Genomic DNA, 19966 nt, shown 5'->3' with positions numbered 1-19966 from the left:
AGAAAATTAAACATAAAAGTAAACAGTTTATCAACTTATATTTGACGACTTTTTTGACCTGCCATGGGAAGGAGCCGAAGCCCGCCTCTGTGCCGCCCACCACGCGCCTCTGAGCGCCGATCCTGCTAGTGTCGGTCAGTCCACAAGCTGCGCACAGTTGTAGCCATCAAGAATAATTTTATGGGAATTTTTGAGTCTACTTTTTATAAAAGTATAAATAACTTAATTCATAATTTCCGCTTCGTAATTTTCACCCAGGATAGTTACTCTGGAGCTCTTAAATGGCGGATAATTTCATACACGTGAGTGTTGTGTTGTTCCCCGTTATCCCGGGATAAACAAGTCATTATTATCTGATGATGTTATTATGAATTCGTGTGGAAACATCTAGGAATCGTTTTCTGACTTTCACCAAAATCGATATTAAAGTCGAATATGGACTCAATGGTGGCATTGCCACAACAAGCAAAGCTGAGGCAATTAAATAACAAATTATTATTTTCAATTATGGACTTATTTGATTATCAATTTATGTACCCAATTGAAAAAGTTTCAATTATGGACTTATTTAATCATGTCTTCAATTACACAAACCTGGGTCGTTGCGCACCGGCCCATGTTCCATAGGAATAAGTCCTCTAGGGTCATCCCTAAAGGGAGGCTGGCTGAAGGATCCAGGGTAGTGAGCGCGACCCGGTCTGTTGCAGCACGCGTATAGGAACCCTCCGCATCCTTCTTCGATAAGTCCTCCGCTGACCCAGCACATAAGGAAGAACTCGCACGAGCCGGAATAGCACATGTTCGGGTCGCCTAAGAAAAAGCGGCGAGTGGCAGCTGATAAGATGTTGCCTGCAAAACAACAATGCGCTCTATTGCACTATCTCATATGTTTCAAAATTTCAAAGACGATACATTTGCAGACGATGGGACTGTACAATGAAGAAAACGAACTCAGCTGAAATCGTTGGAGGTGGAGACCTGTGTGGAAACCAAGGCAGAATCGTGCAGCGAATGCCAGGCGCGGCTTTACCCTGAAGTTGTACAAAAATATGACCTCTTTTGTCCCATGTCAAAAGTTTGAAACCAGGACCATTGACTAAGAGTGCATGATTTGATTTCGTCTCCTGTTCAGCAATTGTCTTCTTTGTATAAAAAACTGATGTGTTTACTTGTCGCTTGAAACACGTCGGTTAGTCCATGTTTTTGATCGTTACTCGAAGTCAAGTTTCAACCACCGAAATAAAAAAAAATGCCGTACTCTTACAGAAGTGTTTAAGCAGCCGTTGTTAATGAATTTGACCCCATTAAATTCCACATTTTGAAAGAAGATTTAAGAATTCGAGCCTTTTGTTCCACGGATAATTAAATTAAGATTAGTACCAGAAAATAAGATTACGAATAAAAAAATCAAAATAACTTTATCAAACAGATAACTTTAGCAAACAGAGTAGATATTACATGTTCATTATGAAGAATTATTCGAAGACCAGTTGCAAAAATGAAACCTTCTGTACATGTTTACCATTAAATGACGCCCAATAAAATAATGGTGGTAGTCATCGTCCACTGCCACTTGTATGTTTTCATGATACGTTTGTTTAAGTTTGATTGATGATTGCTTAAGTATGAGTCTTAACTATGAATTAATAATAAAGAATTATGGAGAACGGTACAGATTGTAGCAGCAAAACATAGCAAATTTGTAAGAGGAAGGAGATTTCAATTAAATGCGCTAAAAAGCAGCAGTTTTAAGGTTAACATTTATTAGTTATGAGATTAATTAGTGTAAATCTGTTTGACGACAGTTTGAACCAAAAACAGGATTGATTGTCAGGTCGGTCAGTGACAATAAATTTATGATGAGTGAGTGCAAAACTAGGCAGTTATGGTGATTAAAATAATTAAGGTCTAATGACCAGTAAAATTAATCGTACGTTCTACCGTCAAAAGATTTTGTCTCTGACTTAACGAATGCATGAACGTTGTAGATGGCATTTCACAGTCAATGAAAATGAATTTTTTAAATGTTTGACGACTGTTGAATCCGATTTATGAACATTGCCATTCGATGGAGTTGACCGCAAGAGCTCCCCAGTTAGCTGTCATTTCTTTATCTCCCACAAACTTAACAACACAAACCTCTGATTTAGGATTAAAGGAGAAACGAAAAGTGAGTTTAGGGAAAAAAGTAAGCAAAAGCCCTGATTAAACTGAGCCCCGCTGGCAGGAAATAGCAAGCCTCACGATCGATGTCGGAATCATAGTCCCTCCTGTCAATCGTGTCCGTCCCGCCTGGACGTGGTGACCCACGCCGGAACATGGGACCGTCCCGGTGTCTGGCAACACCTGCAACGATGTTCAAAATGTCAATATATTTTTAATTTTCAGATATTTAATCCAATTGTGGAAAATTTTTTCCGAAAATAGGATATAATATTAGAAGAGAATTAAGGCTATAATTTGCAACCGAACCATGGGACCGTCCCGGTGTCTGTCAACAACTGCGAGGATGTTCAAAATGTCAATATATTTTTATTGTTAGGATATTTAATACAATTGTGTGAACATTTTTTTCCGAAAATAGGATATAATTTTAGAAGATTTGCACAAGAGAATTTTAGTTGTTCAGTCTTCGCTTAACATCGAATTTTTACATTTTGCCAATGTTACCCGTGTGGAACCACGTCTGAAGAGTGACTTGTTTTATTAAATCATATGGCTAGTTTCGCGTTATATAAAAAGACCAAATAAGATTTTTATTTTGTTGTCTTGAATAAACTTGAATATACAATGCGTTACCTGTGAGGGGTAGCGCCATAGGTTTATCGAGGTCCCCCCCAGGACCATGTAGCTGCGCATCTGCCCTGACCAGCTCCTCGAGGTGCTCCCTCGCCCCGTCCTCCAGCAGGCCGTACTCGTCAGCCAGCTGCGTCGCACGCAGCGCGTCAAGTTGGAAACTGCTCACCAACGAATTACGTTGAAAAATATAACTCAGTACTCACTGCAGTGAGTGACAGAAAGCGTATTTTGTAGTCGACGAAAACGTGAAGTCACGGACGGACAGATAGACGGACGGACGGACATGGCGATGACAATAGCGCCTTTTTTCCATAAATGAGAAAATGCGCTAAAAACGTTTAATCAAAGTTAAGTCAAACAAACAACGGTTATTTTATCGTTGATCTAACGTCAGATGTCTATTGGGCATATGGTCCCAATCTTGCTAACGGATATTCGAAACACCGAGGCACTTGTATCACGAAATGCAGCACGTAAATAACTAAGGCGCGCTATATCTTTTGTGCATGAATAAAATCAATCAATGAATGCAGTAAATTGGCCACGTTTTGTTGAATCAATGAGAAAATATAATATATATTAAAAAATAAGGCGTCATGTCAAGCATGCAAAACCATGTAGGAGCTATCCAAAGAATGAATTTTCAAAGAACATGTGTTGTTTTTATTAAAGGGGAACCGACAATAAATTAATCTTGCCGACCATAAATGCGAGATAGGAGTCAAAGGAACAAATCTTTTAATGGAGCCATCACCTTAAGCTTTTAGTGTTTTCATGTTTTTGTATGCGTTAAAAGTGACCGCTGTCACCTTTACATTTTTACCGAAATTTACAACACTTAATAAGTAACCAAGCATTAGATTTACGTCCGTCCGTTTTCGTCCCATATGAAGCTTCAAGGTTCATAATGCTTGCAAGAAACAGTGTAATATACTTACGTAAGTAGTATGTGCTCATTAAGTAATCAACCTATTCCATTGACTTTAGATTTTGAGGGCAAATAAAATAAAATACCATTAACTTAAAAAATAGTTAACATTAACTTTTAATTGAATAAAACATCCGATCTCTCAACCACTATGCTTCACCTTCGGAGAATATCGCCGAACTCTTCTGCAGTTAGCGTATCGTTCGGATGAATGTTATTGAGGAAGTCGAACTTGGCCTCACTAGGGAGCGAAGAAGTACTGGATGGCCCAACGCTGCTGGGGACAAGAGTGGGAGAGGAGGACATCATTCTAGGACTTCTTGTCCGCGGTCGTCCATCTTGCCTGCGGGTCGATGTTGTGGCCAAGGAAGATGTGTACGAAATCGTTGGACGCGTCGGGATGGTTCTAAGGTAAAAGGTTGGGGCCCGGGGAGGTAAACTGACTGCTGATGAGGCTGGTAATGTAATACTCGCCATGAAGCCGAGCAATAAAACAATAAAGAACTTTGTTGCTAAGGCATTAGTGAAATAATTTCTATTACGGAAGAAGCTTCGCTTTCTTTGGACTTGAATATTTTCGTCTACGCAATAGAAGTCGTTGTTATTTGAATCTAAATCCTGGGGCTCTGTGCCTCTTCTACGGCTTGGTTTGAAGTTCACCATTGCCCCTAACTTTTCGAAAATTGAAAAATTATCCTCTTCACAACATGGCTTATGTTTTGTGTTGTTATTAGTGCCGTAATAACCTAATCTAAGAATGTCTTCATAGATTGAGCAGCCATCTTCCTTGTTTTCTGTGGTAGCTAGCCTGTCAGGAGTGAGGATACATTGATTGGGGATAGGGACCCCCGAAGTGCTCTGGGGAGGAGCCGCCGAGCAGCGGGCGGTACTGCGTAGGTTGGGGAAGCTCTGGGGCTGCACAGGGGCTGTGGGTGACACTGCCGGTGTGGGGAGCGCGAGGATGCCGTGCTTGCCTGGCTGATCATGGCTCGGTTGAGGCATGACCAGAGCCTCTAAAACCTGCAAAAATAAATCTGATTACTTTTTATTCCTAATTTAGTCTAGAAAATGATTGCCAACATTGAGATTGAGTAAATCTTTAGCTTGCTTCTATTCTATTTCTTCGTATTCCTTAATAATCATTTTTTACTAATGACTGTAGTTTCCGCTATGTTTTATTATTGACAGGTAACGTTCCGAATGCATGGCTCGTACACAGTACATGAACCCTAATGCTCTACGCCTCTGATTGCACTATTATGACTCTGCTCGTTTACCTCGTTACTTTTGATTTTTAAATATTTTTGTGAAGATGTATTGGATTCGCTTCGCTACTTACAATGTCTTGGGTGTAAATAATATGTGTAGTTACCATACTACGATGCCGCTTCCCGCCAGCTCCTCATTGATCTGCAGGATAAAAATTATACTTATTAATACACACAGATAAAAGAAAATAGCAAAAGGAAACATTTATGGCTGAATCTATTCACATGTTACATGGAAGTAATTAAAGACTTTAAAAGCTTAAAGATTATATTATAGAAGATTAATTCTCTCTCGGTGCGCTCACTCCGATGTCACAATCTGTTGAGGACATCGAGCCGAAAACCTTTTAGCGAAAATATATTTTAGAAGCTCTTTAACAAATCACAATATTTTGAAAAACATAGACAATGATATACGATTTAGTTTATCGGTTTTTCCTTGGTTTCTAATCGGAACGCTGCTTAAAAATTTCTAGGCTCTGGTGCGTCATTAGTGAAAGCTGCAAGGATTGTTGTTTGCTTGACTTAGTAAGGATTTAAAATGAAGAGAAATTAATATGGGGACTTAATGCGGAGACTTAATGGGAAGAACTAATGGGGAGACATAATGGGGAGATTTGATAGGAAGACTTAATGCTAAGCTATAAGGTAACCATCGACTATAAGGTAACCATCGACTATGCTCTTGAATCCATTACAAAGATCTGATCGGCCGCGACCTGTACAGCAGATGTTGGATGGACAGAAGTATTTTTTTTTTAATTTTGCTGCAAACCCCGATTTATTTTTCCATGCTAAGTAAGCTAACCATGATTCGAAATAATATCCATGAGATAATCTTGCTCGAAATCTTAACAGTTGCTCTACTGAATGATTTTGATAACGATTTATTTCGGAGGAATTTGTGTCCAATTATTATTTACGTGAACAATTGATTGTGCACAAGTGAGAATTGAAGACCTGCAACAATGACACAATAATACTGCCAGCAAATGCCGACAAATTTCCCAGTGTGGCAACGCATCTTAATGGCTCATGAAAGTAAGCTTGTATTGCTGCATGTGTGGCGCAAGAAGGGAATTCACACTTTTTTCATCACGCTCTTCACTCGGTACACAGTGACTAGTTCTTTACTCTTTATTTATTTCAGTGACTAGTTCTATACAATTTACTAAGATATGCAACTAGTTCTTCACTTCTTACTCATTGTATAGCGGCTAAAATTTTACTCTTTACTCAAGGCAACGACTAGTTTTTTGTTCTTTACTTGGGTAATGGCAAGTTCTTTACTTCTTATTCAGGACTGTGACAAGTTTTTAAGCAACAAAATTTCCTCAGTCCTAGTACCATTAACTCAGATGTGTTTTTTCGTACGTGAACCTGTTTTCGGAGTCTTAATGCATATTATTTCATGTTTATACAATACTCTAACCCTTAAAAAAATCGCGGTAGAAACTTTATGTGCCAGAAATTTAGATAAATAACGTAGTCACACGTATACGACAATGTACCAAATTTTCTTCAGACTCGTTTTCATTTTCGCATGAAGTTTGTTTTCCTAAAATATTAATTCAGCTTCAAATATTCTTTTCAACGGTTATTTTGCCGGCAGCATTATTTCCAGGACTTTTTTCCGGAAATTTCCCACGTGCCAAAAGACGTTGAAACAACGTTCATAATAAGTTGATTTACCAAGTAACAACGATGATGTCAATGATGATGTAGATTTGATGTGTTGTGTATTTTTGTTTATGAAGTATTTTCTCAAATGTGCGCCTTACGCTGCTTATTACACCAAACATGTTGAAACAACGTAGTAGAATTAATTGACTTTGCGCACATATTTGCTCGATCTATTGCACTTTCTCCGACATCTGATTGTAAACTTTGTTTACTCTTGTTTTTTTGCCGCTCTCCCGTATTTTTATGAAGTTTGTATAAAATTTGAGTAAAAAGCACTTGGCAGTAATTCTAAGGGTTTGCTGAAACTAAATGCTAAATAGTACAGCAAAATAGTTGACAGCAAATTGATATAAAAGCGAACCTATTTTCCATTATTCATTATTAGAAAAAATAATAATTTACTTTACTTGTATCTGCTGTCAACTGCGATTCATCAATGTAGAGTTTAACTGGGAAGCCATTCGGTTCGCTGTCAACGGCTTTTTTAATAGTTTTAAATATAATGTACCTCCATTGTAGTGGCAGTAAACGTGTTTCATTTATTCATATAATACAGGTTAAATAATCATCTGTGTGTAACTGGAACTTATAGTATTCAAAATTTTGTATTGAATCAACTTCTGTGGCCAGTTTGCCGTCGTAGTTTTCTGCTTTATATAGTGGGAATTTATTGCATACCGGTATCTCACTCAGTTAACTTCATTTTCGTTAAAGCATTTATTAACGAAACCTCCTTCGCTTTCTAAGTAGTTGCCATAAACGGAAACCCTCTTGTATCAGTATTGTGGAATTTTTAAAACATTGTAGTATTTTTCATACCACTAGTGTTTCTATGTGTTTATCGTGTACTTTCATAATGAAACCGCAAGTTCCGTGATCAATAAAAAAATTATTTACCGGCAGCATCTGATGGCGACAATCGCTGCCCGAAAAAAATGCGCATTGTTTCTCCATCCAAGAATCACAAAAAAATCCAAATTGGAGAATACATTCGTAAAATTCATTTCCTGGACAGAAAATTCACACTTGATTTACGGGTAAATTCTCGAGGACACTCCAGAATGACCCTAAAAAATCAAAGTATCGAATGTTATATAATATTAAGCCATTAATGCAGTTAAGTTTTGAGAGAATCATTTCATAAATCATTTTATTTTATTATGCATTTTGAAATTTTCAGTTATTCACACAAATAATGGATTGACTGTTTAAACACGTAGCATTTTTCCCCGCGCTCTGCCACTCGCTCACCATACAATTACAATATTCTGGCCCGTTCTATGAGGTATTCATTGCGTAATTATTTTACTTCAAATAGCACTAACAAAGCAACAGTAAAGACAAGCTCGGAGAAAACATGGAGCTTACGATTTGACGCCTAATAGAAAGTTACAGCTGACGGTCATCTGAAACCAAAAAAATTTGCGTACAGGTTCGATGTGACGTAATATATATTGATTTATTTTTATTAATAATCTTATATTATTGAAATCCGTCGCTATTACTTGCTTTTTACCTGCCATGATTTTAGGCGATTTATATATCTATCCGCCTTCATTTAAACAAGATCCATTAGAAATCATTCAGTATAAACGCATTCGGACTCGCAACATTCAAAAGATCTCTCAGAGCTACAACAACCGCATGTTAGGGGGAACAAGTGCTGGGGTTTATTAATCGAAACCTAATAGGAAGTCTAATCTATAATCAAGTTTAATCATAATATGGTCAATACGGTCATCAAAGCCAAAAAAGTCTTGCAACAGAAAACTTGTTGTAGCACAAGATTCCAAGACCCAAGCGAGTGGCAGCACCTGAAGAGTTTATACTTTTATCTCGGGATGAACCTGGATTGTCCAACATCATACAATGCATCACTTCATTTCTCCTGAAATTTATTTCAGATCCGCAGAGAACTCATTAACCATTAATTAATGATAATCTACTTAGTAACGTTCGCTTTCACTTGGTTTCGTCAATCAAACATAAATTTAATTCTTAATCTTCAAGGTCAACCGAAATCAAGGTATATGGTTCTTGTCTTTGCTAGGACACTAGAACGAACAATTTCTTAATAAATAAATTCCATGTGAATCGTGCAGTTTTCTCGTAGACAATCGCCGTTGCTACGACTCAACACACAGAATAATCTCACTTTCAGTGCCATTCTTAGAATGAATCTTGACTTACCGGCACTTGTGTCCACTTGTACAGTCAACATCATTATACACCATACACATTCGCTTATCGGTATTTATTTATTGAGCTGCAATGCAATAGGAATAATATTAATACACAAATTAAGGTAATAGTAATATAGTAATATCATAATAATCATAATATCGTAATAATCATAAATCAAGGTAAAAAAGCACCGAAGGATTTAGTTATTAAAATTTTAATTTGAAATCACTGCTATATCAATTTGCTCAGATTCTAATAAAATAAATTAGCAATAAATACTGCTAAAGTAACTGCCAATGGCTCAAAAAAGTCGCACCAATATTTATGAATATTTATCTAAATATTCACCTATACTTGGTACTTTGTTATGCGCAACTGACGTGTGAATGACTTGCAGATTTTAACGCGGCATATGGCCGTACTTTCATTTGGCGATCAAAAAGACGCGAGTAAAAGTGATTGCGAAGCCAGCGTGTATTTTATGAAACTTTCTTGGTCTTGATCGGGAATTTCATAACAAGACATTAAGTGATCACTCAGACAGCTTAGCTCGTCCTCGCACATAACATTTTTCATGACAGTTAAGCAACGAGAACCTCAAACAGTTTCATTAATTGCACTGAAGCTTGAGGCAGGGATGACTTGGCGCACATTTGCCTGATTTACTTGCATATAAAATATTGATATTAGAAATAATTATAGTTCAGTTTTTAAGATCACCAACTTTTGTTCTCAGCATGATCCACTTGAGACAGCGAGTTGTAAAAACTGACATGGCATTTACTAAATTATTTTTAATGTCGCAACCGCTGCTTAGAATTCATCTCGCTGCTCACATTAACGTATTAAAATAATTATAATTAACAATGGGAGGTTATAATGACACCAGAGTCGTGTTGAGACGAACACGTCACGGCGTTCGCAGGTCTGACGTTGCGCCACCGCGCCGACGCGATGCGAAAGTAACGCGACGTCGGTGCGTCGAGATCGACTTCAGATTGCCAGGTCGTCGTATTTTCCAAACGTGAGCATATATTTGTGATCGTTCGAAAGAAAGTTTACGAGGTTGAAAGAAGACAGTACTCTCCTCTGTCTGCTGTGCGTGTATAGTACGCTGCTCAGCCGATTGGTTTCATAATAAAATCAAATTAATTCATTGGTTGAAAATTAAGAAATACATGAAAAAACCAATGAACATTTAAATCAGACTTTTTCATTTGAAATTTTTAACGATACGAGTCAGTGGTTATTTTCTTTTTCCTTGTGTTACAACGGAAATCCAGCATACCGATGCGTGCGGCGTGCTAAGAAATCCTACTTGTTTTAACCGAGCGTACATGATAGTGTCATCTGATCTCATTACGACCACGCAGTGGTTACAACGTACAACTGAAGTCTATATGTAGTATTGAATTGATGTGTAAACTATGCTATGCAATACAATTGGATTCAGTTGATGTCCAGACTATGCTAGTCAATAGTATAGTATTCTGTTGATGTTTAGACTATACTATGCACTTCTAAAGTATTCAGTTGATATTAAGACTATACTATTCAATAGTATAGGATTCAGTTGATGTTTAGACTATACTAAACAATTCTATAGTCATCAGTTGATGTTTAGACTTCATATTCAACACCATAGTATTCAATTCAGAATCAAGTAGTACTTACTATATTGCTGGACACTACTTTCATTCGCGAACATCATCAATAAAACAGCATCGTTTATTAATAACGGGTAGATCGTCAAAAAAATGTAAAATTTCGTAATCGGTAATATTTTCTTGATTTTCTGGCATCATTTCCCCACAAATTATGAGCACTTAAGAAATTTGCGGAACGTTTCCTGAACCGTTCCGTAAACCGCAGTGTGTAAACGATCCGGTTTGACACCTAAGAATGATAAAGGTACATGATTAAATCACAATTGAATAAGGGCGTCATAATTTCAAATTTTTTAATCATAAGATCATTTTGGCCGAGCATGACAAAACAGAGTTGGAACTGAAGCAAAATTGAAGACGATGAAAGAATTTCTACGGTGGCAAAGTACCGTACGGTAAAGAATACGGTGGCTACAATGCATGAGTTCTATTAAGAATTAAAGGAGTTGCAAAAATGTCAGCATTAATGCCGGGATTTTAAAAGAAATCCACGTTAATGCCAATTTTCACGCGGAGGTTGTAATAACTTAGAGGTCCTAACTGTGACGAAATCCGAAATTGTTTAATGGATAATGATGAGCTTATCACCCAATGTGAGATGGTAGTATCGAGTTCAATGGCGAAGGCAAGGTCCGCGAGCCAAAGCTCTGTCACAAGGCATGCCCACAAGAAACAACAAATGCCCAGACCAGAAATGTGGGCACGCGAGTTTCTTCTATGGCATGGGCTGAGACGTTGTTCTCTAACCTACTTAACTAACGTGTTGCTTTCTCTTTCAGCGTTTAGTTGAAAGAACCTCCAGCAGTAGGTCTGCTGCACATGCTCGGCAAACCAGCGAATTTTTTCGTACGTTTCTCCAACGATTGTCAGGTATGACTAGAAACAACTTTTACTTTCTCGAAGTACCCTTTGCAGAGCACAGCTTCTTGTTATTTATAAACATTGTAGCATATAAAAACTTGTGTATAGCGGCAAATGCAATAGATACGCTGCACTTTGCATACTAAAAACCTTCCGTACGTATATAAATCAAAGACGATAACTTTAGAGCTCTAAAGAGCAAACGGAGCCATCTATGTCGTAGGGAGTAGTTTGATACGTTGACCATGCAGCGAGGCAACGTATTAAAGATTTACCAGCAGTTTATGCTTTTTCAATGCAGGATTACATACATAGAGGGTTTATATAAGTGATCAAAATGGCCATTCCGAAATCACTTAATACTCTTTTCGACATCTTCCCGAAATTATGTTCGGTGCATCTTATACTAATTCCATTAGCTAGTTTTCCTAAGAGTTGAGAAGTAGTATTTTTTTTTACTGAATATCCTATATCGACGTGGAACTCATTGACTAACTGAACGAATTACGAAGCTCATTAATTTATTACGATTATAATTAATCATATTAATAATATCACTTCCCGCATTTGCATTCCATCACTGGCGAATAAGTGCTGTTGAATGATAACAGAAACTTCCTAATTATCCAACAACACAATAAAATAGGAGCATCCATGTATAATATCGTCAATTAATTAACATGGCAATAATCCCTTATATGACTCAAATTTAACCGAAATATCGGATGGCTTACGTTTCTGAGCGTACGTGGACGAGGGAGCGAGCGTCAAGCCTGCAAGTGATGCGCACGTGCCACTTTCTTGTTACGCGCAACTCGCTGCGCATTCACGCACACGCAATTATGCGTTACGAAGCATCGATCCGCTCAATTCGCGCGCATTTGTAGTCCAAATGAATACCTATGTTCACTTATAGATTAACTGGAAATAATCTAATTATACATATTATCGGGTATGAGTATGAGCTAATGTAAAATAAGATGAATAGTTTCATTTCAGATGTTTCATTCAATTCAAGTTATGATATGGTACGACCGCAAGTAATAGATAAACTTGAAGCAAATTTGCAAAATAACCAATCTTTCTAGGGGTAAACTATTATATCAATGTTTTTAGTTAAACAATGTAACAAATAATTAATCGTGTACAATAAGTACCATCAACAGTATTTTTTGGCGCTATAATCGGCCAAAAACTTATTGATGTTTAAGTGAAAAAGTCTTGAAAGCTCGAGGCGAAATGAAAGCATCGATTGACGCGCGCGTGGCGAAGCTCTGAGCGAATCTTCAGCTCGCGCGGTGAGACAGGCGAGGCAGGGACACGACAATCGAAGTTACAGAGAGAGCGCCATTTTAGGCTCTCTCATATTGCATATATTTTAAAAGTATATAGAATGAGTTTTTGTAGAAAGACATATGCAATGTTGACTTTAATTGTATGCGAGTTAAAAACTAGGGATGGAGACGAGCAGCTGAGTTTGCTTATGCGAAAATCAAAAAATTGGTGAATGTAAATGAGAAATTAAATGCCAGTCCAATATGAGAAAGTTTTTTCTTACTGAATTCAATCGGAAACTTGAATAGGACGTTTTTGAATGAGACTAATTTAAAAAAAAATTTCTCTGTTATACAAATTTTGGTGAGCGCAATGAATCATACTGAAGAAAATAAAAATCATAAGCGATCTGGGGTAATGTTAGTCTTTAATACAAAGACGCACAGTAAACTTCTATCGCAGAACCTATCCCTAGACGCGTGTAAAACATCACGCATGTAAATTCTGACTCCGTAGTTAGTTAGTTAACGTTAGTTAGTTAACGAAAATACACACAACGCTAACAAAAAGTGTTCACTGCAACGAAAAAGTGAGATTAAGAAGGAATGGCTTGAAACAGCTCCAATCGAGAGCAAGTATTATTTCGTAGTTTACTCATCAAAATATCACAGCTAACCAAACTATTTACAAGTCACCACCTATATATTATTATGAGGAAAAAGAATAAGCTAATTGAACAACCCAAGATCTGAGGATATTTCTGGCAACATCCGAACGAAAACTAATTCATCGCGCTTGACCAGAGCGCGGCAAAAACCATTACTTAGCTCTACTAATACTATGTATAACAAGGATATACTATTTCACAGTACATATACCTTCTAATTATAAAGAATAAAAACAAAGTTCTTGGCAACCATCACTCTGATAGAAATAATGCGCAGGAGAGAGTGTAATGACGACAGCTTTTCTAGGCAGATTCAAGTCTTTCTGCAAATTTGTTTTGTCAATAAAACGCAGCTGTTACATGCCTCAGGACAATTTATTAACTTGTTGATGGCATGGAACTCAAACTCATTCTAATGGGAATTATTATACCGAAATTTTACAGTCCCTTGTTCAGTCTGTCAAAATATGGCTAAAAATTGGACTGACAGCCGTTCATACGTACAAGGAACTCACCAAAATCTTGTGTCATGGTGTTAGAATACAAATAAAAAAGTTTACCAGTTGATTCACATTATTCGTCTTCGTCGACCATTTTTAGCGCATTTTCTCATTTATTGAAAAAATGCACTATTGTGCTCGCCATGTCCGTCTGTCTGTCTGTCCGTCCGTCCGTGACTTAAAGTTTTCGTAGACGAGAAAATGCGCTCTCTGCCACAATTATTTCATTCGTCATTTTCCTACTGAACGACACGTGACAAAAATTGAATTTAAACCCAAAAAATGCAAACATGGCCAGTGGCTTTTTTGACTTCAGCGGTGAGTACAGTGAGCTGAAATTAAAGTATATCAAAGGTATTTTATTTTAAAGAATTGTGTGTTTTCAGATTTATTGATTTTTGTAACAATTTATCTCACTTATGTTGACACTGGAACTGTAAAACGAACGTCAAGCATCATACGCGAACAAGCTCCGACTATACGAATAATTAAGGATCGCTATTTCGCTATACTCCGCGCTGCGCGTCTGACCTTCCACGTGAAAGTAAGAGGAGTGTCGGCCGTACGAGAATAGTCCTGAACAGGAACCTACCTCCGCTCATAAAAAACTATGTTTTGAACTCTTTGCGGACAATTTTAGCTTTATTTTTACGATAAATAAATATTCAAATAGAGTGAAAAGTAAAAACTTGCATCATTATCCATAAGTAAAGGGGTACGAAAAATTTCTGAAATTCTATGCGATACTGAAAAAATATATATATATATATATTTGACCTGTCCTACCAATCTGAAAAAATTATGACGCTAAGAGTCTATGTCTAAGATTAAAAAAACTATGATGCAACAATTAAATTGCATCTTTCACATGCATTTGTGCTATTATCACATTCGCTCACGGCCTATGTGCTGGCGGCCACACACAGTCTTGCTCAACAAAACTTACGTCAACTCAGCTCTGCTTTAACGCACCGTTCGTGAGCTCAACTCAAGAAGACTGAGAGAGTTCACTTAAATCCAACGAGCTGCTCCTCCCAATGAGCTCTGTAATTCCTGATAAAACAAAGAAAGCAATACGTATTACCTCCGAGCAATATTTTGACACTGTACTACCCTTTGAAAAGATCTTCAATTAGTTGTTGATCCAAATGACAATAATTCCTCGCAATATAATCTTCATAATGCTCTTTTTTCTTTTTTCCACCACCAGATACGACAGATATTCTTTTTTCCATTGAACATCTGCTGCAAAGTGCATCTATTGCGCGGTCTCCCTTAGGGGTAATTGAATCGTTATGCAACTGGCGCGCTGTAGCGCTCACGGCGAGCAATTGCATTACACAACGGAAGGCTCGTGACCAGGCGATGCTTACGGTCGAGACTCGGTCAGCGATTGCAGCGAAAGTTACAACAGTTCAGGAAGGCAACATAATAACCAGGACGTTCTCATGGCCCTGGAATCCAGTAGTTTGCCTATAATGCTTGACATAGTTCTTCTTTCCCTCTCACGGACAAGACCAGTGCTTTAGATATCTTCTAACAATAACATAATCGTAGGATTGCAAACGTGATGTGAATTGAAGGATTGTTCCATTATGGTAAATATACACAGCATAAAAATGCAACATTGGATACTTTTTTTTAATCGGGACGTTTTGTTCGTGCATTGCTTGCTTGAACGAGTCTTGCTTGAAAGAGCAGACAATCTTTACAGTCAGTCATTCGAATATATTAACCTCATTGCGACGCTGGAGGACGAAAAGCAATTCCTTCAGATAATGATGAAACATAAAAATCGATCAAATGACACTTCAATAGAAATTATTTTCACGCTCTATTTCCACAAGCATTATATATTAGTCTTCAAAATGTCGCTCGTCAAGGTAATTATAAGCTCTTCATCGGCCAGCGGCTCGCTCGTCTCTTGCGTGTACGAGCTTCACGTGGCAGTCAACAGATAAAAGGAAGATTGCAAAAACTTTCTTCCACATGCATATACGACGGAGACGTCGTGACTTTGCTGTAGTGACGGGCGTGTCGGTATTTACAATGAGAAAACTAAACGTCTCATAACTTCATGCCTCATTATGGACCCACGACGAACTGTTCTCAAATTATACGATCGAAAATAGGAATGCAAAACAGGCGAAAGGTCAGACAAGAAATCATCAAGTTACCTTCTGAGACTGATTAGAAAAAATTACTTTTCTACATCTTCTGAACAATCAACTTTTTGGCATTCGTTCTCAGAAAAATGAAGCATGAAACTATTCACCTGATCCACTTTTTACGAAGAATCGCACAAAAGCCTTAGCCTTACTAAAAAAATTCGTGAGATCTGAAATTACTTTCATTCATTTTGAGGTGCGATATTAACTAAAACTATCTTAAATTTAATCAGAAACATTGTAACAAAAACATGTCACATTGCCAGAAAAAGAATTTCTCAATTCATTGTAAAATGGACGTTCGTTTAGCATTTTATAACAGAAGCCTGGTCTTCATTGGGACACGAAGTCTCTCGAGCGTATCAACTTTGTAAGTTCTTCCGATTTGAATACGTGTACGCTGAGAAGTTTGGAAGACATCAGCGGCTTCAGAAGACGAGTTGCATGAAGCATCTGCAAAGCTCTCGTCGTAACCGACCCCGTGTATAGAAGAAGCTCTGAAGACCGACGCGTGGGCTGCGACTTTCCCTGCAGCGGCAGCCAATTTGCCCAACGTGTATACCCGCACTGCAGGCGGACGATTACTTTGGTGAGGCATTCTTTTATCCTTTCATTTCCTATAAGCCAAATTTAATAATTATTTCCTATAACCAAAACAGTGATCTTGAAGTTCATGTTATTTCAGGTTCTTCGGGGCTGCTAAGAACTTTCGATCAAATATATTTAACTAAAAAATAAATGAACACTAAAAAATTTGTAACATATTAGATAATTTCATTCTTCAAATCTCATCGATATTCAGTGAAAATTTTACGCAGCAATTTGAAATCAAAGTACTAATTAAGTAATGACGAGATATAGCAAATAAACAAGATATAGCAAATCAACATGATATAGCAAATAAATACGTAATCACAAGTTTGACAGACAATTATATGTTCTAGCCCAATCGCACGCTTGTTTAGTGTAAATTGAAATTTTCCTCAAAAAAACTGAGAAAATCGTCTTTTTGAGACCCATTATTTCACTGATCACCATTTGTCCAGGCAGCTGCACTGCAACGGTGAGCACAATATCGTCTACCGTGAGTCGGGAAAAGCTCTGATTGAGATAACTGCCTGCATCATGCACAGATATGCCAGGATGAAGAAGCTGAATTTCACGCTTGGAAGTCGGAGACATCATATTTATATTCTTTTGACCAATAAATCTTCACTCTTTACCAAATATTTGTAATTCAGATTTGTACTTGTTTGAAATGTTTAAAGACCTTGTTGAATTTTAGGAATATTATTTTACTCACACATTCCATAAAAAATTATTCCAACATTTCTTCTTTTTCACAATGAAGGAATTTAGAAATTCAGTAACGACATGTGAGAAAGAAGTTAGTGGCCTGCAATTTGAAAGATTTAATGAGAGTTGAACTTTCTAGCAATCACGTGACATGGTAACGGTAAGTGCTTAGCTAGTGAAGCTGTCGTCCTTGCAGCGCTCGAATCTATTTAGCGTCGTGGAGCCTAATGAGCAGAAGCAGCTCTCTCGCACGCGCTCTGTCATGCCTCATTGCAGCAAATGACGTTGTCAATAACGGTTAATTAACGGTAATTCCATAAAACGACGATTAAGTGACTACCAAGTCTGGTGTGATACAAACGTTCGCAATGCCGCCCAATGACAATTATAGCCTAAGTCACAATGTATTAATTATATATTCCCTAAGTCCCACAAGCAGCCATTTCTCAACCACAATAATAAGTGAAATCCCGACATGTATCAGAATTTTTTTCCGATCAAATATGTTCTACCTGTGATTGGTTGACAATTCAAAACATGCTGCCCCCGTTCAGAGCTTTTCGGCCATGTTGGCTCGTTTCGTGCGCACTGAATTGAGGTCCTTTGATTTTCGGGCTTATCGGCTGAGAAGAAATTCGTGAATTTCTAAAGTCTCTGTCACGCATGAATTTATTTTCAGTCTTCACACAAACCAAAATTTCCGTCAATGAATAGTAAAAAATGAGAGTAAACTTGCCAATAAGCATGGCGATTGTAGTCATCAAAAAATGTTCAGCGTCAGTGTATAGTACCTGGACGATTTTAAACAGAAGAGCAGATTAAAAAATGGTAAAAAAGTTAATTTTGTTGAGGTATCTCTAAATATTTCTTTGTGTTACAACAACGAAAAAGAAGTTTAGTGCTTGAGACGCTTATCAAATAGCTGAGTCGTTTGCAACAAAGCACCTTGACTTACACTCGTATTTATGAGTCACAAGGTTGCTAGATCAACATATGAATACGTAGAGAAGGTTTCTCTATGTAAAAGAAGTCAAGGCTGGTATTAAGCAATCTAATGTAGTGTACATTGACGATTGTCGCATCAATTGATTGACGGTTCATTCTCGCTTGTCCTTTGCATCAGATAATGGAATGTCGGAAAACACTTATAGCGCCTCCCTCATTATCTAACAGAAACGAACACAGAAATAGAAGACAAATACCGCTATGATATAACAACTCTCGTCATCTAGACTATTTTTTCTTTCAACAAGCATGTAAACAAAATTTTATGAGGTGACATGGTTCAAGGCTGTAGCTGTATTGCGCTACAGGAAGCGACGAGCGTAACTGTGCCTCAAGAAATTGCTCGAAAGCCCAAGCATGCTTTTCCATTACGAGAGCCGCCATATTGCAGCGTATGACGCAATCGAGCGTTTCTTCCTTCGTGGGTTTCAGGTTCGTACGGAAGCCGCGCAAGCTCGCGCAGTCACGAGGAGGTTTTTTTCCTCACTTTCGCTAAAGTTGCGCGAACTTCAACAACATAAAACACATCCACTGCGATTTCACAGCAATTCGAGACAAGGACCGCTGTGAAGTGTGAAAACAGCATGTGAATTTGATTTTCTATTCTGCACAGCCGAAAAATCCCATACCTGAATGAACATATAAAATTTTATGTATAATTATAACAGAACCTACGCTTCTTGTGGGAAGAAAATGAAACCTTCTTCAATAAGATATGACCTTGGTTAGAAGGAAGATTAATTCGTAATATATTAATGCGCAAGATGTGATAAAAAATATGATGTTCAAATTATGCGTAAATTTTCCAATATCTCAACATACGACAATAATTTGCATATATTCGCTCAATTATTTTTTGGGTCAAATGTACAAACTGCAATTGTTTCAATACGTCACCGAATAACAATGAACAAAATTAAAGTTGAAAATAGTTAAAATATCTATAACAGGGAGTTTGAAAAATATAACAAATATGTTGAAACTTTGCACGCATCACTCCGTCAGTAGCACTGAAGTGGAACTACAACCTAAGTTAGTGAACACCATAGCGGCCCCCTGATGACGTCACGGCTTTGTACTGAACCGATATATTCCGTTACTACGTTCATAATAATGAATGGGTCGCATTTTCCAAATAGTGTAGCTTTCTGCAGTGATCACTGATACGCCCTGATACGCCAAGATAACCCACACAATGCAAGAAGGGCATTAGCCTTTGGACAAGCGTCCATCATTCCTCTGAGTGATGCGATAATGCTGCGGTCAGACGTTGCAGTGATCCACGGAAAATACGCTCGTGATGATCTTCGTTGATTAATCGAACTGAATTTAAAATTTTTGACAATATTAAAAAAGCTTGAGTGACATGAGTAACATTACGTAGTTTTTATGACGAAATCTCAGAAAAAAGTTACGAAAACAAATAAAGAACCTACCTAAACAAACAAGATTCATTTATTATAATTACACGTGCTATCGTAACTTTGCCAAATTGATTAATAAAGAGCAATTGCTTCAGGAAAGGACAGTGTATTTCAAAAGTAACCTTAATCGTTTAGTTGATAAAGTCGTCCGATAATAATTGGCCAGCACACTGTACAGATTTTACCTTTATAACACTTTGAAAATTCTATACAGAGTTTTTCTCTCACTTTAAATTTGACA

The 19966-nt window shown here is 37.5% G+C and overlaps 1 protein-coding gene across 2 annotated transcripts in view; it reads right to left on the bottom strand.

Moving 5' to 3' along the window:
• Positions 1 to 19966, bottom strand: part of LOC108674083 — a 28505-nt gene that overhangs the window by 4672 nt on the left and 3867 nt on the right. Inside the window, exons 2-7 of one of the 2 annotated variants that reach the window (XM_018161985.2) lie at positions 5100 to 5137; positions 3888 to 4747; positions 2800 to 2957; positions 2245 to 2346; positions 595 to 849; positions 59 to 147 (exon numbers count right to left, since the gene is read on the bottom strand). In XM_018161985.2, coding sequence (XP_018017474.1) covers positions 59 to 147; positions 595 to 849; positions 2245 to 2346; positions 2800 to 2957; positions 3888 to 4747; positions 5100 to 5102 — 1467 coding nt within the window. In that variant the 5' untranslated portion in view covers positions 5103 to 5137. The remainder of the gene's footprint in view (positions 1 to 58; positions 148 to 594; positions 850 to 2244; positions 2347 to 2799; positions 2958 to 3887; positions 4748 to 5099; positions 5138 to 19966) is intronic. The other variant, XM_018161986.2, reaches the window with a different exon arrangement.

The sequence above is a fragment of the Hyalella azteca genome, unplaced genomic scaffold (assembly GCF_000764305.2).
Source record: "Hyalella azteca isolate HAZT.00-mixed unplaced genomic scaffold, Hazt_2.0.2 contig1289, whole genome shotgun sequence".
Classification (NCBI taxonomy): domain Eukaryota; kingdom Metazoa; phylum Arthropoda; class Malacostraca; order Amphipoda; family Hyalellidae; genus Hyalella; species Hyalella azteca.
This window is presented reverse-complemented; position numbering and strand designations above follow the sequence as displayed.